The following is a 17339-nucleotide window of genomic DNA, read 5'->3' as shown; positions in this document are numbered from 1 at the left end:
TATAACTTCCAGAAGATTATCAAACGTTTAAAAAAACAACTTTACATTTTATCTGTTACTTTTACTATTGAATTGGAATTACTGTATCTGTTCGTAGATTTAACTGATTTTGTAACCACCATGAAAAAATTAGAAAATTAATATATATTATGCTTTTTTATTTCTAGAATGACTATGGATTGTAACTTGAAAACACAAATGTTTTATCTAAATGGCTTAAATGTTGTAATATTATTATACATTTATGTATATGTATATTATATTGACCTTTCATCCATTGCTGGCTAATATTGCAGAAGTTATAATGAAGTGGTGCATATGCACTCATGTTACCATATTTAAGAATATAAAATTGACTTTTACAAAATAATCTATCTTGCTTGTGTTTTAGTAAATTACTATTTTGTAAGATACAATCACATTTCAGTTATAATACATTATATATGTATATACATTATTACTATTTATTTTTATTCAAATGTAGAACAATAAATAAAGAAGTAAAGCAAACAATTATCTCTTCTAGCTATGACCTTTGAATTCAGTTGCTACTGGACATAGGTTGCTAAGCCTTTTAAAATTTTGCACGTACATGATATGAAATGTAATAATTTGTTTTTTTACAAATAATTTTCTTGTCATTTTTGACTGGGGGTTTTCTTCACATAAGTCAGGGGTAAAGGGTATACTGAAGCTAAGAATGTACTCATAGAGTCACTATTTGTGATGTTTGTTGTGAGTATGACAAGATTTATTGTGTTGTTGAAATTTTTTTTTATAATCTTTGTTTTTATTTTAACAAATAGAAAAGATGTCTTTTCTACTGAACAGTTTACATAACATACTTTGACCATCTTATTGCATCATTCAGGTAAGTCTTTTTTTCAGAAACCTTTTCTCATCAAACCTCTGTCCAGTTGTCTCGTTAGGTTGAGAGGCCAGATATAAAGTGGTTATTTTCTATTATTGTCCAACTATGTGTTTAACCTTAGCCTGTTTTGCCATTAGATACTTCATTCCTTGGATTAGATTAATCAATGAAATTAACAATGGACATGGGAGCCCTTTTGGATGGATTGTATTTTTTTGTGTCTCTACATTCTTCCCATTACAAAGTAATTGTTAGAGTGATGTTTGATTTGATATTACATTTAATGTTTCACTGAGTTTGCAAAGTCATTCATTACCCTATAATATTGAGAACTTACTAAGGGATAAACTCATGCTTTGTGTGCAATGTACACACTAAAATTATTTAACTGTTAGAACAATGTTTAGTGAAAACAGTTTAAAGAAAAATGGATATAGACAATATTGAATTTTCTACTTCCAACATATGAATTTTGTGCTGTGACATATGAGCCATAACCCAAAGGATATGCTGTAAATAGATAATTCTTTTGAATAACAGTGCTTTTATGTATCTGGACATGATTGAAACACAAATCTTCTAAGTATAATATGAAGTTCTTGTATTTAGATTTAAAGTAAGTGTAAAAACATAGCACGATTATAAATGAAGTATACCTGTATGCAACATTTTCTGTGAAACATCTTGTCTTTCTGAATAATCCCTATCTTTAGGTAAGATATTGAGATTTTTATTGATTAAATTGTTAATAAATCAGTGTTATAAAATAGTGAATCTTTTAAAGTATGGTACCAAAATATATAAAAATCAACTATTTTCATGTTTGTTTGTTTTTTTCGTAATTTGCTTATGTGTGTATAAATCTGATTTGCCTGTCATTTAAGACCTATAATTTTTTTTTCATGGAATATGTTAGCTGTAGAGCATCAAACATGAATAACGTTGTGGCAGGGACAATTAAGGCTGGTTGCTGAAGATTATATGGAGAGTAAACTCATCTTTCGTATAGGATGAGTATTTGAACTTTAGGCTTAATTATCAATTTTTAATCACCTGTTGGAATTAGTATTGAAATGTAATGGTTTTAAGTTATTTATCAGCTACAACAAGAGAAAGAATTAAGTTAATATGTTCCCATGCATGTTTGTTTATGTTATTTAATTAACCATCTGTAAAGTTAAGTGTTATAAATGTTAGAGTTTTCTATTCATATGTTAAATATCATTCATCCACATTAAATACTACTGTTTAGTTAGCCAGTTGGCATATTGGGTTTCCATGTGAGCTAGCATGCATACATATACAGACTGACTGACACAAGTATTGCTCTGTTGTTTATATGGATGATTTAAAGTACAAAAGGAAGTATAACAATATGTCAACCATACTATACTGTACTTGCTGTACCCAGTGCTTTTGTTACTGTCCTTAATCTCAAGTTCCTGTTATATTGGTCACTAGTTATGAACCCCATGTCCATGGAAGTGAATTCTTTCACTGGTGTCAGCTTTTACTGCAGATATGTCTTCATCATTGTTTCTCATCTTGGTTTCTTATTACAATTTGAGAAATTTCATAAAAGCAGGTTTACATCTTGAGAAAGTTATTACATTATTGGCATGAGGTGCTTATTATAGTACATAGATAGGGGGTTCATTGAAGTTGGTGGAGAAATATGTAAACTAGAATTTACCTAAAGTATTCAAGTGGGGTATAAAAGACTGGAGCAAGCATTCTCCATTCTTAGGTGGCCAAGAAGCAGATATACCAGAGATTGAGAAGTAGCTATATTGTCAGCAGAGGTAAGTATTATTGTTAATACATTTTCTGTTTAGGGAAATATCAACTTCTGAGCATGGTTTCAAAATTATATACTTATTTTTCAATTAGAGGAATATTTTAGACCTAACCTAAACTTAAGAATGAAACTTTATGAGATACTCCATGACATCATGAAAGGAAGTGGGTGGAGTGTGTGCTCAGATTGATAGTACATCAAAGTAACAACTGCCAATCAATTTATCTAAAAGTAATTATGTGAATTTCATTTTAATTTGAAAGCTAAATTTATTTAAATGCTTGATTGTGATGCAGTAAAAGTATGTGCATTGGTTGCAACCTATTTGTTTGAGAAAACTCCATGTTTTACTAATGACCAACAGTAGATTACAAAGTAAAACATCTACACACCAGTAGAAAACATTCAAATCACAGCTGTACTGAAATGTTTCTTTGAACGTTTAAGGCCTTTTTTCTCTAATATACTGTTATGAGTACACTAATGGCATATGGAAAATGTGAGTATTATTTAGCCAACTATGTTAGTACAGGTGTGATTGTGGGGTCACAATCCCACATGCCAGTAGTCAAAATGTGAGTACATTTTGAATAACAGTGTTGTTTAGTTAACCATGTTAGTCACAACCCCACATGCCAGTAGTCAAAATGTGAGTAGATTTTACACGACAGTATTGTTTAGTTAACCATATTAGTACAGGTGTGATTGTGGGGTCAGAACCTCACATGCCAGTAGTCAAAATGTGAGTACATTTTACTTAACAATATTGTTTAGTTAACCATGTTAGTACAGGTGTGAGTGTGGGGCCACAACCCCACATTCCAGTAGTCAAAATGTGAGTACATTTTACATAACAATATTGTTTAGTTAACCCAGTTAGTATAGATGCAAGTATGGGGTTGCAACCTTTTATAGAGTTACTTTCCAAATTAGTTAAATAACTATATTATCAATATATTTCAACAAACTTGGTGTCAAAAGTTAGTTTATGTATCAAATTTTAATATTTTGAAAGTTTGGAATTTTAATTTCAATAAAACAATTTAATTAAATTCTAAATCTTCACTTTTTTTTCTGAATTGCTCATTTTAGGTTTTCTGTCTACCACTGTTTAAAATTCTGAGTGTAATAATCATATATATTATAGTTAACACTAAGACATAGTTTTAATTTATAACCTTCAGTCTTCATGTTTTGCTGAGATATAAACCAGAAAGTCAAACCCACATATCATTCTCTCCTATTAAACACTTTTTTTTTCAAAAATATGTCAGTAAAACTGTATTAAATTTGTTACTGCATTATTTATAACTAACAGAAAAAGGAAGTTGTAACTTATTGGTTTCTGGATAAGGCTTTCTTGTTCAGGTAATAATTTTAGAATTATTCTCTCCACTCTTTTATTGTTTCTATTCAATAGGTCAATTCAATTGGTTAAGAAATTATTTTGTTGCACTTCTGGCTTGGTTAAAGAACCAGTTCAGTTTCAATATTCATAGCACATTGTATTCTTTGGGCATGCTTTTATTTTGTTTTTTAAATTGCATATATGAAATAAATAAATAAGTAAAGTACTAATAATAGCTGTGCCATAAATTAGGTTTAACTTTTATTGAGATATTGAATGCAAAAAAATTCTAAGTTTACACTGCTAAGAACTGGATTGTTATACTTGTGATGGGTACAGTACCGTTAATCCATTATGCATCTTTGTGATTAGTAACAAAACAAACAAACAACTGAATGCAAAAGACCATGATTCATACATAGGCACTACACCTTTTGTGTCTTATGCATAATTTATATTTAATGTTAAGTAACTGATATAAAAAATTCAAAACTTGTTAGGTTATACAAGAAATAATGAATGGAAAATGAATTACCATATTCTTCAGTGTATAAGGTGCATCCCCATTTTCAAGGCTATCTTCAGGGAAAAAATAGTTTTCATAGTTATAATTTACTTATTTGTTCAATGTCACTATAATCTTTTATTATTCTTTATAATACTTCAGAAGTAGTAGAGACAAAATTTTTGACCTTCTGTGTACAGGATGCAGGGGGAGTTTTGAGGACTTTTTGGGAAAAAAAAGTGCATCTTATGCACAGAAAAATATGGAAAATAACATTTTCTCAAGGTATGCAAGCTACATGCTTGTTATGTAAATCAATATATTTTTAAAATTTTTCATTGTATAGATTTGCTTGGTGTTTATAATTTTCTTATGCAAGAAAAAAGGGTAATTTGGAATTACTTCATATTTTTTGTGGTGGTTACAAAATTAACTAAATGGATGAGCTTATATGGTGATAGGTTATAGAAAATAACAGATGAAATATATATTCGTTATAAAATAATTTTGATATTAAATTAGGAGATTTTTGATGTTATGTGGATAAAATATAAAAACTGTAATAAAATGAAAAAGTTTTTATTTTTCACATGAAACTCTTCTTGTGTTCAGACTATTCAGAGTCTGAATCAGAATGAGTTATGTAATTTCACAGACAAACCTTTAGTTTGAATACTTTACCAAAAATTCTGATTTTTTTTATTACAACTTGTAATGTTTACTGAGCATTTAAGATGTTATTAGTAAGTATTAAATTTTCCAGTATAGGCTTGGTCCACTAAAACTGTACGTGTGGAGTTCATAACACTGAACATTGTGCATGAAAAGCTATTTAATTTGAATTGACAAAGCTTAAAATTTTATATATAACTTTTATCATTGTTTGCATAAATCCTGACCTCTTTCACTGCAGACAAAAATTGCTTTGAAAAGTAATAACTTTGCAATATAAAAATTGTTGAAAATTTTATAAATGCCAGAGAATAATTTTTTGTGAAAAAGTTTTTTAAATATTGTTTTACTCTATTTTTATGAGCATTAATTTGTTTATTTCTTTAAATATTAATATTTTTTTACCTGAAATGTTTCAGAAAAGCATTTTGAGCGATGATTATGAGAATGAATTGGACATCTATGCATTGTTAGGGTTTGATCCAGAGGATGAAAGCTGTCATGGAAAAATCAACATTCATGACAATGAAACAGGACAATTAATGAAATGTGTGGATCTTAAAATGAAAATGGATGAGGTAATTACAGAAAAGAACACTAGTATAACATTTTAGTATCATTAGGCCTAAGTAAGATTTGTTATTCAGTTAAGCCTGATGATAGCTTATTTTTTTCAGCTTCTCACTTTTTAAAATAGTTCTTATTTAACTTGTAGAATACTGAAATTAAAAGACAAGTGTAAATATGGTATCTATGCTAGAAAGAGTTGTGATGCTATTCTATTAGGACTTCCTCAAAGTTGCTTATATGTGAAACTTTGTCAAATGCTTTCAGATATATCTGTTATGAATGTACAAAGGCTAGCAAAATTTATACACACGGTTTTTAAATATAAATGTATTTTAATATACAAACAATAAAACAGTTCACAGTAATGGTTATTACAAATAATGATCTGTGTACAAAAGTTTTACAAACTTGCAAACAATATTGAGTCATCTCTCTGGTCTGGAATTTCCTTGATGTCTTATTGAGGGTTCATGATGAGCAAGTTACTTTAGGTATAATTCACTTAACAGAGAGCTAGTTAGATCTGTGATCTTCGTTAATCACATGCCGAGTTGTACACTGCTTTGTAAAAATACTAATGTCTGATGTGAATCCATTGAAGTTAAATGATTTTTAGTGTTCAAAATCTATAAATATTACTGATCAGATATTTGAAGTTTCCAATTAATAATTGTTATAACAATCACGGTTATAGTTTCCAAGGTTTATAGCTCCTCATCTGTAGCAAACAAAAAATATATACTGTCTCTTGGCATGTTGTATTGATTACATTTATGGGTGTGAAGAGAGTTTCTAGAAATTTCAGCTTACACAACAATATATACAATACACAAGTGTTTACATACATATTGTTGATTCATACACTCAAAACTTTTTTACAACTTTAGTAAATAGACAGGAATTTTTGCAATACATATTTAACAGTGTAAGTTAAGCACATTTAACTTGAACATATTAAACTTAAACATATTAAAATAAATATGTGATATTAAATCCATCACACCTTCCTCACTTAGAGAACTAAAAATTTTTAACTATATATATATATATATCATATCTATATATACATTGACAACAATACATTAAATATAATGCAGTGTCAGTATATAACACAATTGTTACAAATAATCTTATGATAATAAAATTACATAGCATATGAAAGTGCATTAGCATGTATGTTTTCAACCTCATTGACATGGATTATCTTAAAATCAAACTCTTGTAATGCTAACCTCCAATTTAACAGTATTTGTTTTTGCCTTTCATTTGGTTCAAAAACAACAACAGGTTATAATCAGTGTAAATGATACAGTGTTGTGATGCAGTCACATACATGTTAACAGTAAAACCAATTAAACTTCTTAAAAATTGATAAACAATCTTCAACACCCTTATTATCTGATTGTAATAGAACAGCACCAGTACAAAAATTGACATCAATAACTCATGGGAAAGGCTTATCAGAGTCAGGTGCCATCTATACAAGGTAAGTGCACAATAAAGATTTTACCTTTTCAAAAGTAGGTTGATATGTTTCAGAACACATGAACTTTTAATTGTTGTTCACTTCATATGTTAATGGTACAGTGATGTCAGCACAGTCTTTACAAAACCTCCTATGCTAACCAGATGTTTCCAAAAATCTCATCAAACTTTTCTTGTTGGTAGGAGTGGAATAATTCACAATACATTCAATTGTGGCTTGAATTGGAGAAACTTGATAAACAACTTTGATTTTACAAAAGCCACTTTTTTGCCAAATTTACAGTAGGATTGACTTTCTTGAGCTTGTCAAAAACGTACATAATTCACAAAAATGTTCTTCTCAGGTGTTATTGGAAATCACAATTTTATGTGCTTAAATTCCAACATGTGAAAGATTGTTGAGACTTTATTTATGACTTGCTGAAAAGCTGCATGACAATTTTTCATCCTAAACAGCATAACATTGAAGTGGTAAAATCCATCAGGAGTAACAAAGGCAGAGATTTGTTATGCCCTGTCAGTTAGAGGAACAACCTATTATCCCTTTAGTAATTCACACTCGGTGATATATCTGGCTTTTCCAACTTTATCAATACTATCCTCCATTCTTGGAATAGAAGAGGAATCTGTCTTTGTGAATGCATTTACTTTGTGAAAGTTAGCACAGAATCTAATAAAATCATCATATTTAGGAACCAGTACACAAGGTAAAGACCAATTACTTTTACTGGGTTCTGTAATTCCATTTTCTAGCATATAATATATTTTATCAGCCTTGATTGGATTCACGTGATAGGGATGTTGTTTCACAGTAGAAGCATTGTCTGCATCCTCATCATGAACAACAATGTTCGTTGACTAGGAATGTCCAGAAACATGTATTTGCATTCATTCAGTAAACTAGCAGGTTGAATTCTACTTCAGGAGGCAAGTTATTGAGTTCTGAATCAAGATTGGGCAGAATAGTATAATTGCACTATGATGTTGCATGCATCTCCTATATTTTCACATTTATGGGTTTATGAAAGTCAAAGCAACTGTCATTGGTATCAGAAGAACACTCAACAGCTAAATAGTTTTGGATGGATCTTGGTTGTGATAGAATTTTAACATACTGACATAACACAATTGGGTAGAAATGTATCTCAGGATGGCTGGTATGGGTATGGGTGACACTTTCACTGATAAAGTAGAAAACAATGTTTTGACCTTCTTAGATCATCTTTAGGTTAACAAAGAGAGAGTTTACAACTGACCATTGCCGGGCACATGTCTTATGGATGAGAGTTTAAACAGGTACAGGATTGTAGGGGATGTTACAGTTAGATGTTAGATTATTAACTAGTATAGGTATAAAGGTGGTCCTTTATATTGGTTTAGTTTTGGTTTTAGTTGTTGTATATGTGTGGCTTCTTTGATTTTGTGTTCATGGGCAACTTTCAATCTTTCAAAGTAATATGTTTTGAGAACAATTATTTGGTAAACTACAACCCATTCTTCTGAAGCTGGTACATCTGCTGGTCTTCATTTCATCATCAGCACATCATTTTTGAAAAAAAATATCCATTTGGAACTTGCTTTAGTTCATCTTTTGGGAGTACATATTTAAATAATGGAGATAATGCAAATGGATATGGGATTGGCAGTGTCATTTGTCAAAGACACAGAACCAGCAGACACAAGGCTGTCAGAAAAGTTTTGACAAGAGAGTCTGGGTTAAACACAAAATTCATTCAACTGTGTTTAAAATTCTACAATATCCTTGCTACTGATTGCAGTTTTATAAGTTATTTAGAGGAAAAGGAACAGTTTTATTGTGTATTTTACCACTGGTTAAGAGACATTGTTAGAGAGAGTTAGAGAAAGTACATCTTAACAGGTTTACTGATGTTACAGTTTCCAAATAAAATAAAATGTACTCTAGAACTTGAAGCCATAAGCTAGTGTTTGCATATTCTCTAAATAATACATACTCTATAATTTCTTTATTGCTATTTTCATTGACAGTATTAATTAGAATGTTTAATATAATAATTTTATAATTTAAACTTTAGTATTATACTTTTATTGTAGAGATTGTTTTGCAATGTTAGCTCAATATATGCATTTAGGACTAATTTAAATCTTCTAAGAAGGTTGAACATTGTGAAATATTACTGAGATTATGGTAAAAAATTTTCAAGTGGTAAAACAATGCTTTCTGCTGATCTTTATAAATAAGAATGGAGGAAAAGTATATTATATTTAGTTAAGTTATATTCATTACCAGGTTAATTATATTAATTTCACAATTACTCTGCTCTAATGGAAAGTTAATATATTGATGTTGCTATGAACTCTGAACAGTTAAAATTTGTCACTGTTTGATCATAACTTGTTCATTGCCATTGTGAGTTTATGATCACATGATCAGTACTTGGCTTACGCTATAGAAAATCTATGGTGGTTTTCTAAATTCTTATTGTATCTTTACCATAGATATCATTCATTGTTGTGAACCTTCAACATTTCTTTAGTGAATTCTCTATTTTATTACTTGCATCTCATTTAGAGATGCCTTGAATATTTAATAAGAACTTTAACATGAATATTTTAGTGTTATGGGTAAATAATAAGTCAATAGTGAATTATTATGTTTTCGAGTGAATATTAGTACTTTTAGTGCTGCCTCATACCAAGTTTTTTTTTATTATTATTAGTGTTTTTATAATACAAAATAACATCAGAATATTTATGGGTAAGTATTCTTATTCAATTATAGTTTGTACCATGATGTACATGAGTACCACATGATGCACATGCATATAATTTATTTTTTATAGCTTATCACAGTTTTGGGGTATGTTTTAAATGTTTAAGAAGGTTAAATTATATTCATGGAAATATCACATCAATGTCTCTATGTAACTTTGAACTTTTTCATTTTAATGGGTTTTGAAGGAGGAATGTTTTAATAAAAGTAAACCAGACATTATATATACATCCATATAAAATGTCTATGATATGAGACATTCGTGTGAGTGTCATCACAGCAGAACTGACTTCTAACATGCTCTTAATGTCTTAGTTGATACAAGTTTTGGACACATTAAGTGTGGATTTACCAATTTCTGTGAAGAGTCTGGCTTCATGTGAATTTTGTTGACAGTAATTTAACAATAAATATCTTGATTGCTACTAGATATCGATAATTTTTCTCTACATTTTTAGTTGGCTGACCATACATTAACCATGGATCTTGAGACCTTTGTCATCATTACCAGAAATGAGTGTCGTAGATTCAGTTGCTATGTGTACAGACTGTTTCGGCCTAGTGGAGTGAAAGATCCTCTATTGGGTAGCAGATCAAAGAAAACCAAGAGTGAGAGGAAGAAGATCAAAGATAGCTCTAATACTGTAACAAGTTTTATTAACTTTGTATAATAAAGTAAGATCTTTCATTTTCACATGACAAAATATTGGAAGGTTTTATATTTGGATGTTTTTATTGAAACAATGGAGTATAGGAATTAATATTCCTCAAACATTCAGCAATGTTATTCATGAAAGAAAAAGAAAGGGTCATTTTGTGAGTTTAAAACTCTCCAGGTGGACATTGTGTATTTTGTATGTAAATATATTTGTTTTTAAAGGTGAACAAGGCATTGCTTCAAATTTCTTAAGGTATCTGTTTGACATTTAGTATCTAGAAAAGCACCCAGGTAACCTTTCTGTTTGGTAAATTGGTGCTCACTGCCATCAACTGATTTTATATCTTGCTCAGAATAATTAATTGTAACGTTTGTGAAGAGAGTTAACCATTTGCTGTAAAATAGGTGCATAATGTTAACTTAAGATATCTGTATTGTTTCCTGCATTAATTAACGGTAGTTTTGTCAGTTCATGTCAACATTTAGTTAACATGTTGGATATGTATTTTCATTGTTGAAAACTTGATGAGTCTGTTTATTTTGTGATTTTACCATACTTGTTAGTAAGAAATTACTCTGTGACTATTTGTAGACAAAATTTGTTTTGAAGGTTCTTTAATTTCATTATTGTCATTGCTTCAACCTAATATAATTGGTTTAATTATGAAGATATATAACAATTGTTTTTGCAATAAAATAAATTTACAAACTGAGACCAACACTAGTGCTTTTAACTTCCTTTAAATGTGTATGTAACTAGCACTAATTTTTTTAACAATTGGAAAATAACATGAAACTAGTTTCAGTACTTTTAACAGTTAGGAGTAACATTTATTACAAGTTAGATTTATAGTGTAAAATGTAATTTACTGGTTTAGTTAAACAATTGAATGTACTATTATTGTTTGGATAACAATATTATTTTGCAGTGATATGAGTTATTTTCTTGTTGTAAACATTAAAAAGTGTTAGTCTCACTTTTAAGTAACTTGTTTCTGTAAACAACCATATTCACCAGAAGTAAACTTATGCTGTTATTTCTGTGTAGATGTAACAGTGACCCTACTTATCAATATCATTTCAAAGTGCCATTATTATTTGAATATGATGAATTGTTGTACGTGAAAACTGCTATATTTCTAATATTTTAACATTAAATTATTGTCATTACTTGTAAGTAACATTATTCTTATAATTAATTAACTCTAATGTTACTGAAAGACAATATTTTTATTGAAATTAACATCATGGTTGAGTATATTTTAAATGTTTTTTTTTAAGTTTAGAATTAGAAACGAAAGAACTTTTTTGTAGCTTCAGAATATATTAAAGAATTCATACTTTGAGCAACCAGCATGCCTGTAAAATAGTCTACTATTATAAATTAATTTTGGATATTTTATGACATTTTACATTAATATTTACAAATTTATAAATGAGATGATAAAGAAATTTACTAGAATAGGCTTATGAGTTTGCACTGTTGACATAGGCTAAATAAACAAACACCGGGTGTTAGTCTTGTAATTAATTATGTATATTTTTGTTGGAACATTTCCAGGATCTTAACAAGAACTATGCTTTTTTATATATCATTGCAGGAAAGTGTGAAAATGTGAACTAGGGATCAACTTTTTTTTTTCTTGTAAAAGATAGATATTTCTGGTCTCATTATTAGAAAGATGATTATTACTATGATATTGAACCTGTTCAGAACAGTTTTGTTATTTCCATTAGATAGTAAAATTTCTTTAAAAAATTGTTTAATATAGTTTTTTTAGGTTAAATTATTCAAAATTAACTTCTCACCACATTACATTTTTTTATCATGTTGTACTACATAATGTAGAGTTCTTACACTTGGGACTAGTTTAAGTAAGTGAACCTTGCTTTTTTTATTAATATTTCTCATCTATGGTAATTATAAATAATGGCAGTCTTAATGTACATAGCAATTATGTAATTCTATAAGAGGTAATATTAAACCCTACCAGAATTGTTTCTAATAAAAACTGAATAAACATAGAATTAAACAGAAATAAAATGTAGATTTGATTTCTCAGGTAAGTTTAAACAGTAATGAAAAGTAATTATTAAATAAACCTGCTTAAATAATAAAGAATTTATTACTTAAACATTTATACGATGTAGCTATTCTTAAAACTGCAAACTTCATGCCAGAGTTTATTATATTTTTATTTTTCTCTTTAAAAAGCAAAAAAGTTCACTAATATTTTAATTTAACAAAATTTGTGCCTTCAATATTTTATTCACCACATAGTTCATAAAAAGCTTTACATTGTGTTTCATTCTGACAGACTAACAACTGTTATTTTTCAAAATGCTGTGAATATGGGTATAATTTTATTTTCATGTAAGTTCCAAGAAACGCATTTGTTTAGAAACAAGTAGCGACTTTAATAAGTATTTGATAGATATATTAAGGTTTTGGCGTGTAGGATAGATGTCGCCACAATGCTTTTCTATCACAGCCTGGTTTTGGCCTTAAAATTTTTAAAGAGAGAGCCAGAAAATATAGTGATAAATAAATAAATAATAATAAAAAGAGGCGTCGATCGTAATGTACTCCAGATTTTATTTTCATATTTTCGTCTAGAAATGGTAAAAGAAAGCGTTTGTGTTTATGAAAGACTGGTGTTACCTTAGCTGTAAAAATCTTTTATTTCAATGTTTAATAGAAAATAAATGGTTTGTTTGTTTGTGATTAAGCACAAGGCTACACCGCGGCCTATCTGTGCTCTGCTAACCACGGGTATTGAAATCCAGCTTCCACTATTGTAAGTCTGCAGATATACCGCTGGGTGACAGATAAATGAAGACATTACAATTTTTCTGGGTCAATGATATCTAAAACATAGAGGATAAGATAAAGTATCTATTATTTTTGCAGCCCATACATCAGTACAATGCCCTAAAGAGAGCCGAACTAATGAGTGCCTCGTGTAAAAATAGAACTAAACTAATTAGTGCCTCGTGTAAAAAATAAAACCAAACTAATGGGTGCCTCGTATAAAAAAAGAACCAAACTAATGAGTGTCTTGTCTTAAAAAAGAACCAAACTAATGAGTGCCTTGTTTAAAAAAAAAAAAACTAATGCGTACTTAGGCTATAAAAAGAACCAATCTAATGTATTACTAGGAGGAAACACTAATGTGTACTTCGTCTTGGGGAAATGTGTTACCATTTATATTTATGCTGACGAAATTGGTTTTTAGCATTGGTGTTTTTATGTGATATTTTTAAGCCATATAACTTGAATTTAACCTTAATTGAACTTGGTTAAAATAAATAATTCTTCTCCACGTACAAAGTAAATTGCGTGTTTATGGCCCTCAAATCCTCAAACACAAAATTAATACTAGTTTACCTGTAGTATATGTAATGGTGATGCATGAACTTCATTGGTTAGATTAATCTCTATATGTATATGTGTTGAGGTAATAAGTAACCGAATATTCGTATATTGTGAAGGGAGTTGTGTGTAGCTTCTGCTTGTCAGCGTGCTCGGACTGTGAATTGTGAATCCAAGAAATGGTTAACGTACGTGTGAATAGTAAGTTTAAGGGCAGGTTTTAGTTGAAATAACAACCGTTGATATAAAAGCCCACTCTATTCTTTGGTGCTACGGGTGAGTGATGGTCAAATAGACCTATTTCCTCAGGCAAGAAATGGCGGTGGGTATTATTGAGTAGCTAGCTGCCTTCTTTCTAGTTTATCAAAAATTACAGAGAGCAACATATTTCTTGTTTAGTTTTGTACAAAAAAAAAAAAAGAAGAGAAGAAATAAACAAACTGAAAAAGAAAGTAATTATCAAATTTCGATCTCGGAGATTTTCATCTTATTTCTGTAGCTGTATATGTTTGTTATATACCAGCAAATTGAACGTTAGGCAAAACAGAAATAGTATATCATTTTAACACAAGTCCCAAAGAACTAAGAATGTATATTAGACTTTAAACTAATATACAATTATATATCTTGTTATAACAAGATTCCTGAAAACATAATAGAACTTGACCGAAGCAGAGTAGATCTGAAAAAAGAATTGCATCGATGGTCGAAACCAAAGGGAAAAAAAAATGTATTTACAAACACCAGTAAAATGGTGTAGGAATCACTGAAACGTAGCCAGGAAAAGAAGTTTATGTGTCTGGCCATAGTGATAAGGCGGGCAAATATTTATGAATTAACTTCAAGATTACAGGATTGAGAAGGTCAAGCGTGTTAAGGCGTGCGACTCGTAATCTGAGGATCGCGGGTTCGCATTGGGCGCCAAACATGCTCCCCCTTTAAGCCGTGGTGGGCGTTATAATGTGCGGTCAATCCCACTATTCGTTGGTAAAAGAGTAGCCCAAGAGTTGGCAGGGGGGGGGTGACGAGTAGCTGTCTTCCCTCTAGTCTTACACTGCTAAATTAGGGACGGCTAGCACAGATAGCCCTCGGGTAGCTTTGTGCGAAATTCAAAAACAAAAAAACAGGATTGAAATGCTATATCAAAATTATTTTGAATGTGTAAATCAGCAAGCCACTTCATAACCGTGGTATGGCTTCCAGTCATACTTCCCTTTGAACCACTATTAATCTCAATGAGCTGAAGAATGAAACGAGTGTTTATGTTATCCCATAGAAATATATGGAATAAAATACTAAAAGTCGGATTCCGATATTTGTCGTCCGAACAGCAAAAATAACTCGTAGAGCAGCTTTTTGATCGATAACAAATAAATAATTAATTGGTAGGCCGACTACTACAATGAGAGAAACCCGGTGAAAATGTTATAATAATATTTGGGGATACCACATCCAGCTAACTTCTGAAAAATTAAAACACAGAGCATGGTGCATTCGACTGTGATTTTCTGTTTCTGATAATTCACGTTACACTAGATCAAGTATTCATTTCCGATATGCATTTCATTGTCAAGTTTTATGTATGGGCCAGATTCTTCAGAGTAGGTGTCGATGGCCTGTTGGCGATCAATTTCAACAGTAAACAAACAGCACATAGTTCACTTGTTTTAAAATAATATATTAAAATAAATATATATACAAATGTTCATTACACTGTCGGTAAGTTAATTAATTGTATCTTTTTTTCCTCAAAATTCACGAAGGCTGGTTCAGTTACTTTGGATATTATGCCCTGTTGTTACAATACAGTATGTGATAATTTTGCTTTAAAATCAGAACTATACTCCATTTGTAGCTAAGCTCGAGCAGTCTAGATTACTTATATATCAAATTATATTTTTAACGCATATTTAATCCCAAAAGAGGCCTAGAACGTTCCACACACTACTAGTTATTGTGATGCAATAATACTCAATTAAAACAACGAGAAAAAATTCAAAAGGTTCTTGTAGCATGGTGTAATAATACAACAGTTGCCAATGCACAACAATTGAACTGCACAAATATGATATGAAAATAGTTACGTAAAAATATGTGATAAGTTATCTCTTCTAAAAATAACCATATTTAACATTTGTGTTGTAGTTAAACCATCTAAATCATAAAATATGTATTAAATAATGGTATATACCTAACAACCTTCAGCTATGTATTCAGAAACCTGTGCAGGCTACTTTATGGTGGAAAGAGTCTGGTGGTCGTTTCAGTCAAGTTTCTGATGATCAAACCCATGAATATATTAAAAAAGTGGTAAATGTGGTAACAAAATCTCAGACTCTTTCGACATCAATGGCGCACCATGAATAATGATCATGCTGAACTTGTGAAATTGCCTGTGAATTTTCTTCGAAGTTAAAGATAATCGGAAACAAATCTAACTGTTCGTGGACTTCATTAAAGAAGTGGAACTTTATACAACTCAATGCTGTTTGTAACTTATGCACAGAGTACAGTGTAGTGCCCAGCTTTGTAAATGAAATTAACTCATTTAATCTTCACAATAAGAGGCAGAAATATCAATTCTTATTTAACTAATATCAACCAAGAATAACAAATGAAACGATACAGGGTGTTAATACAAAAAAACACGAATAAAACTCATGAATTCCTATTCTACAATGTAGAATAATTGATAGAGCATCTAGGGTGACCTCGTTATCGTACATGTATGTGGTATGTGCTCTGCATTCTTCTACAAACCGAATATCCTATTCCTACCTAAGATGGCTGAAATATAGAAGACAATTTCTTAGTTTCAGATATGTACGCAAGGAATTCTATGTTTATATTTTCATGGAACTAATAATATGTGAGTACTTAGCATGCTTAGTCTTTAGTCACACTCACGTAAAATGTCTATTGACATTAGTCAAGTGTACGGGCGCGTATGTTAACAAGGAATATTGTATTCATGGATTTTGCTGTTGAAGCACCCACCGTTAGACCAACATTTTGAATATTATAGTAAGGTAGAGTGAATAAGTAATACATACGATGAAAAGCCTTATAAAAAGTTTGTTATACCGTGAAAGGTATGATGAAGTAACATTTGTCAAATGATGAAAGGTCTGATGGAGTAAAATTTGTTAAACGATGAAAGGCCTGACAGATTAAATTTTGTTATATTATGAAAGGTTTGATGATGTAAAATTTGTTACATTTAGTAAAGGCTGGCGAAGGAAAATTTGGTATATGATAAAAAGTCTGACAGATTAAAGTTTGTTATATAAGGAAAGGCCTGGTGGAA

The 17339-nt window shown here is 30.2% G+C and overlaps 1 protein-coding gene across 6 annotated transcripts in view; it reads left to right on the top strand.

Moving 5' to 3' along the window:
- The window catches only part of LOC143223110 (DDB1- and CUL4-associated factor 17-like), a 45205-nt gene extending 32405 nt beyond the window's left edge, over window positions 1-12800 (top strand). For 4 of the 6 annotated variants that reach the window (XM_076450586.1, XM_076450589.1, XM_076450587.1 and 1 more), the window contains 2 exons: window positions 5614-5772; window positions 10460-12800. In XM_076450586.1, coding sequence (XP_076306701.1) covers window positions 5614-5772; window positions 10460-10672 — 372 coding nt within the window. In that variant the 3' untranslated portion in view covers window positions 10673-12800. Of the gene's footprint in view, window positions 1-806; window positions 872-1787; window positions 5550-5613; window positions 5773-10459 lie in introns of those variants that run through there. The other 2 variants (XR_013012668.1, XM_076450590.1) reach the window with 2 other exon arrangements.
- Window positions 12801-17339: the final 4539 nt, after the last annotated feature.

This window comes from Tachypleus tridentatus, chromosome 8 (assembly GCF_004210375.1).
Source record: "Tachypleus tridentatus isolate NWPU-2018 chromosome 8, ASM421037v1, whole genome shotgun sequence".
In the NCBI taxonomy this organism is placed as follows: Eukaryota; Metazoa; Arthropoda; class Merostomata; order Xiphosura; family Limulidae; genus Tachypleus; species Tachypleus tridentatus.
Note: the sequence above shows the minus strand (reverse complement) of the source record. Positions and strands in the feature narration are given on the sequence as shown.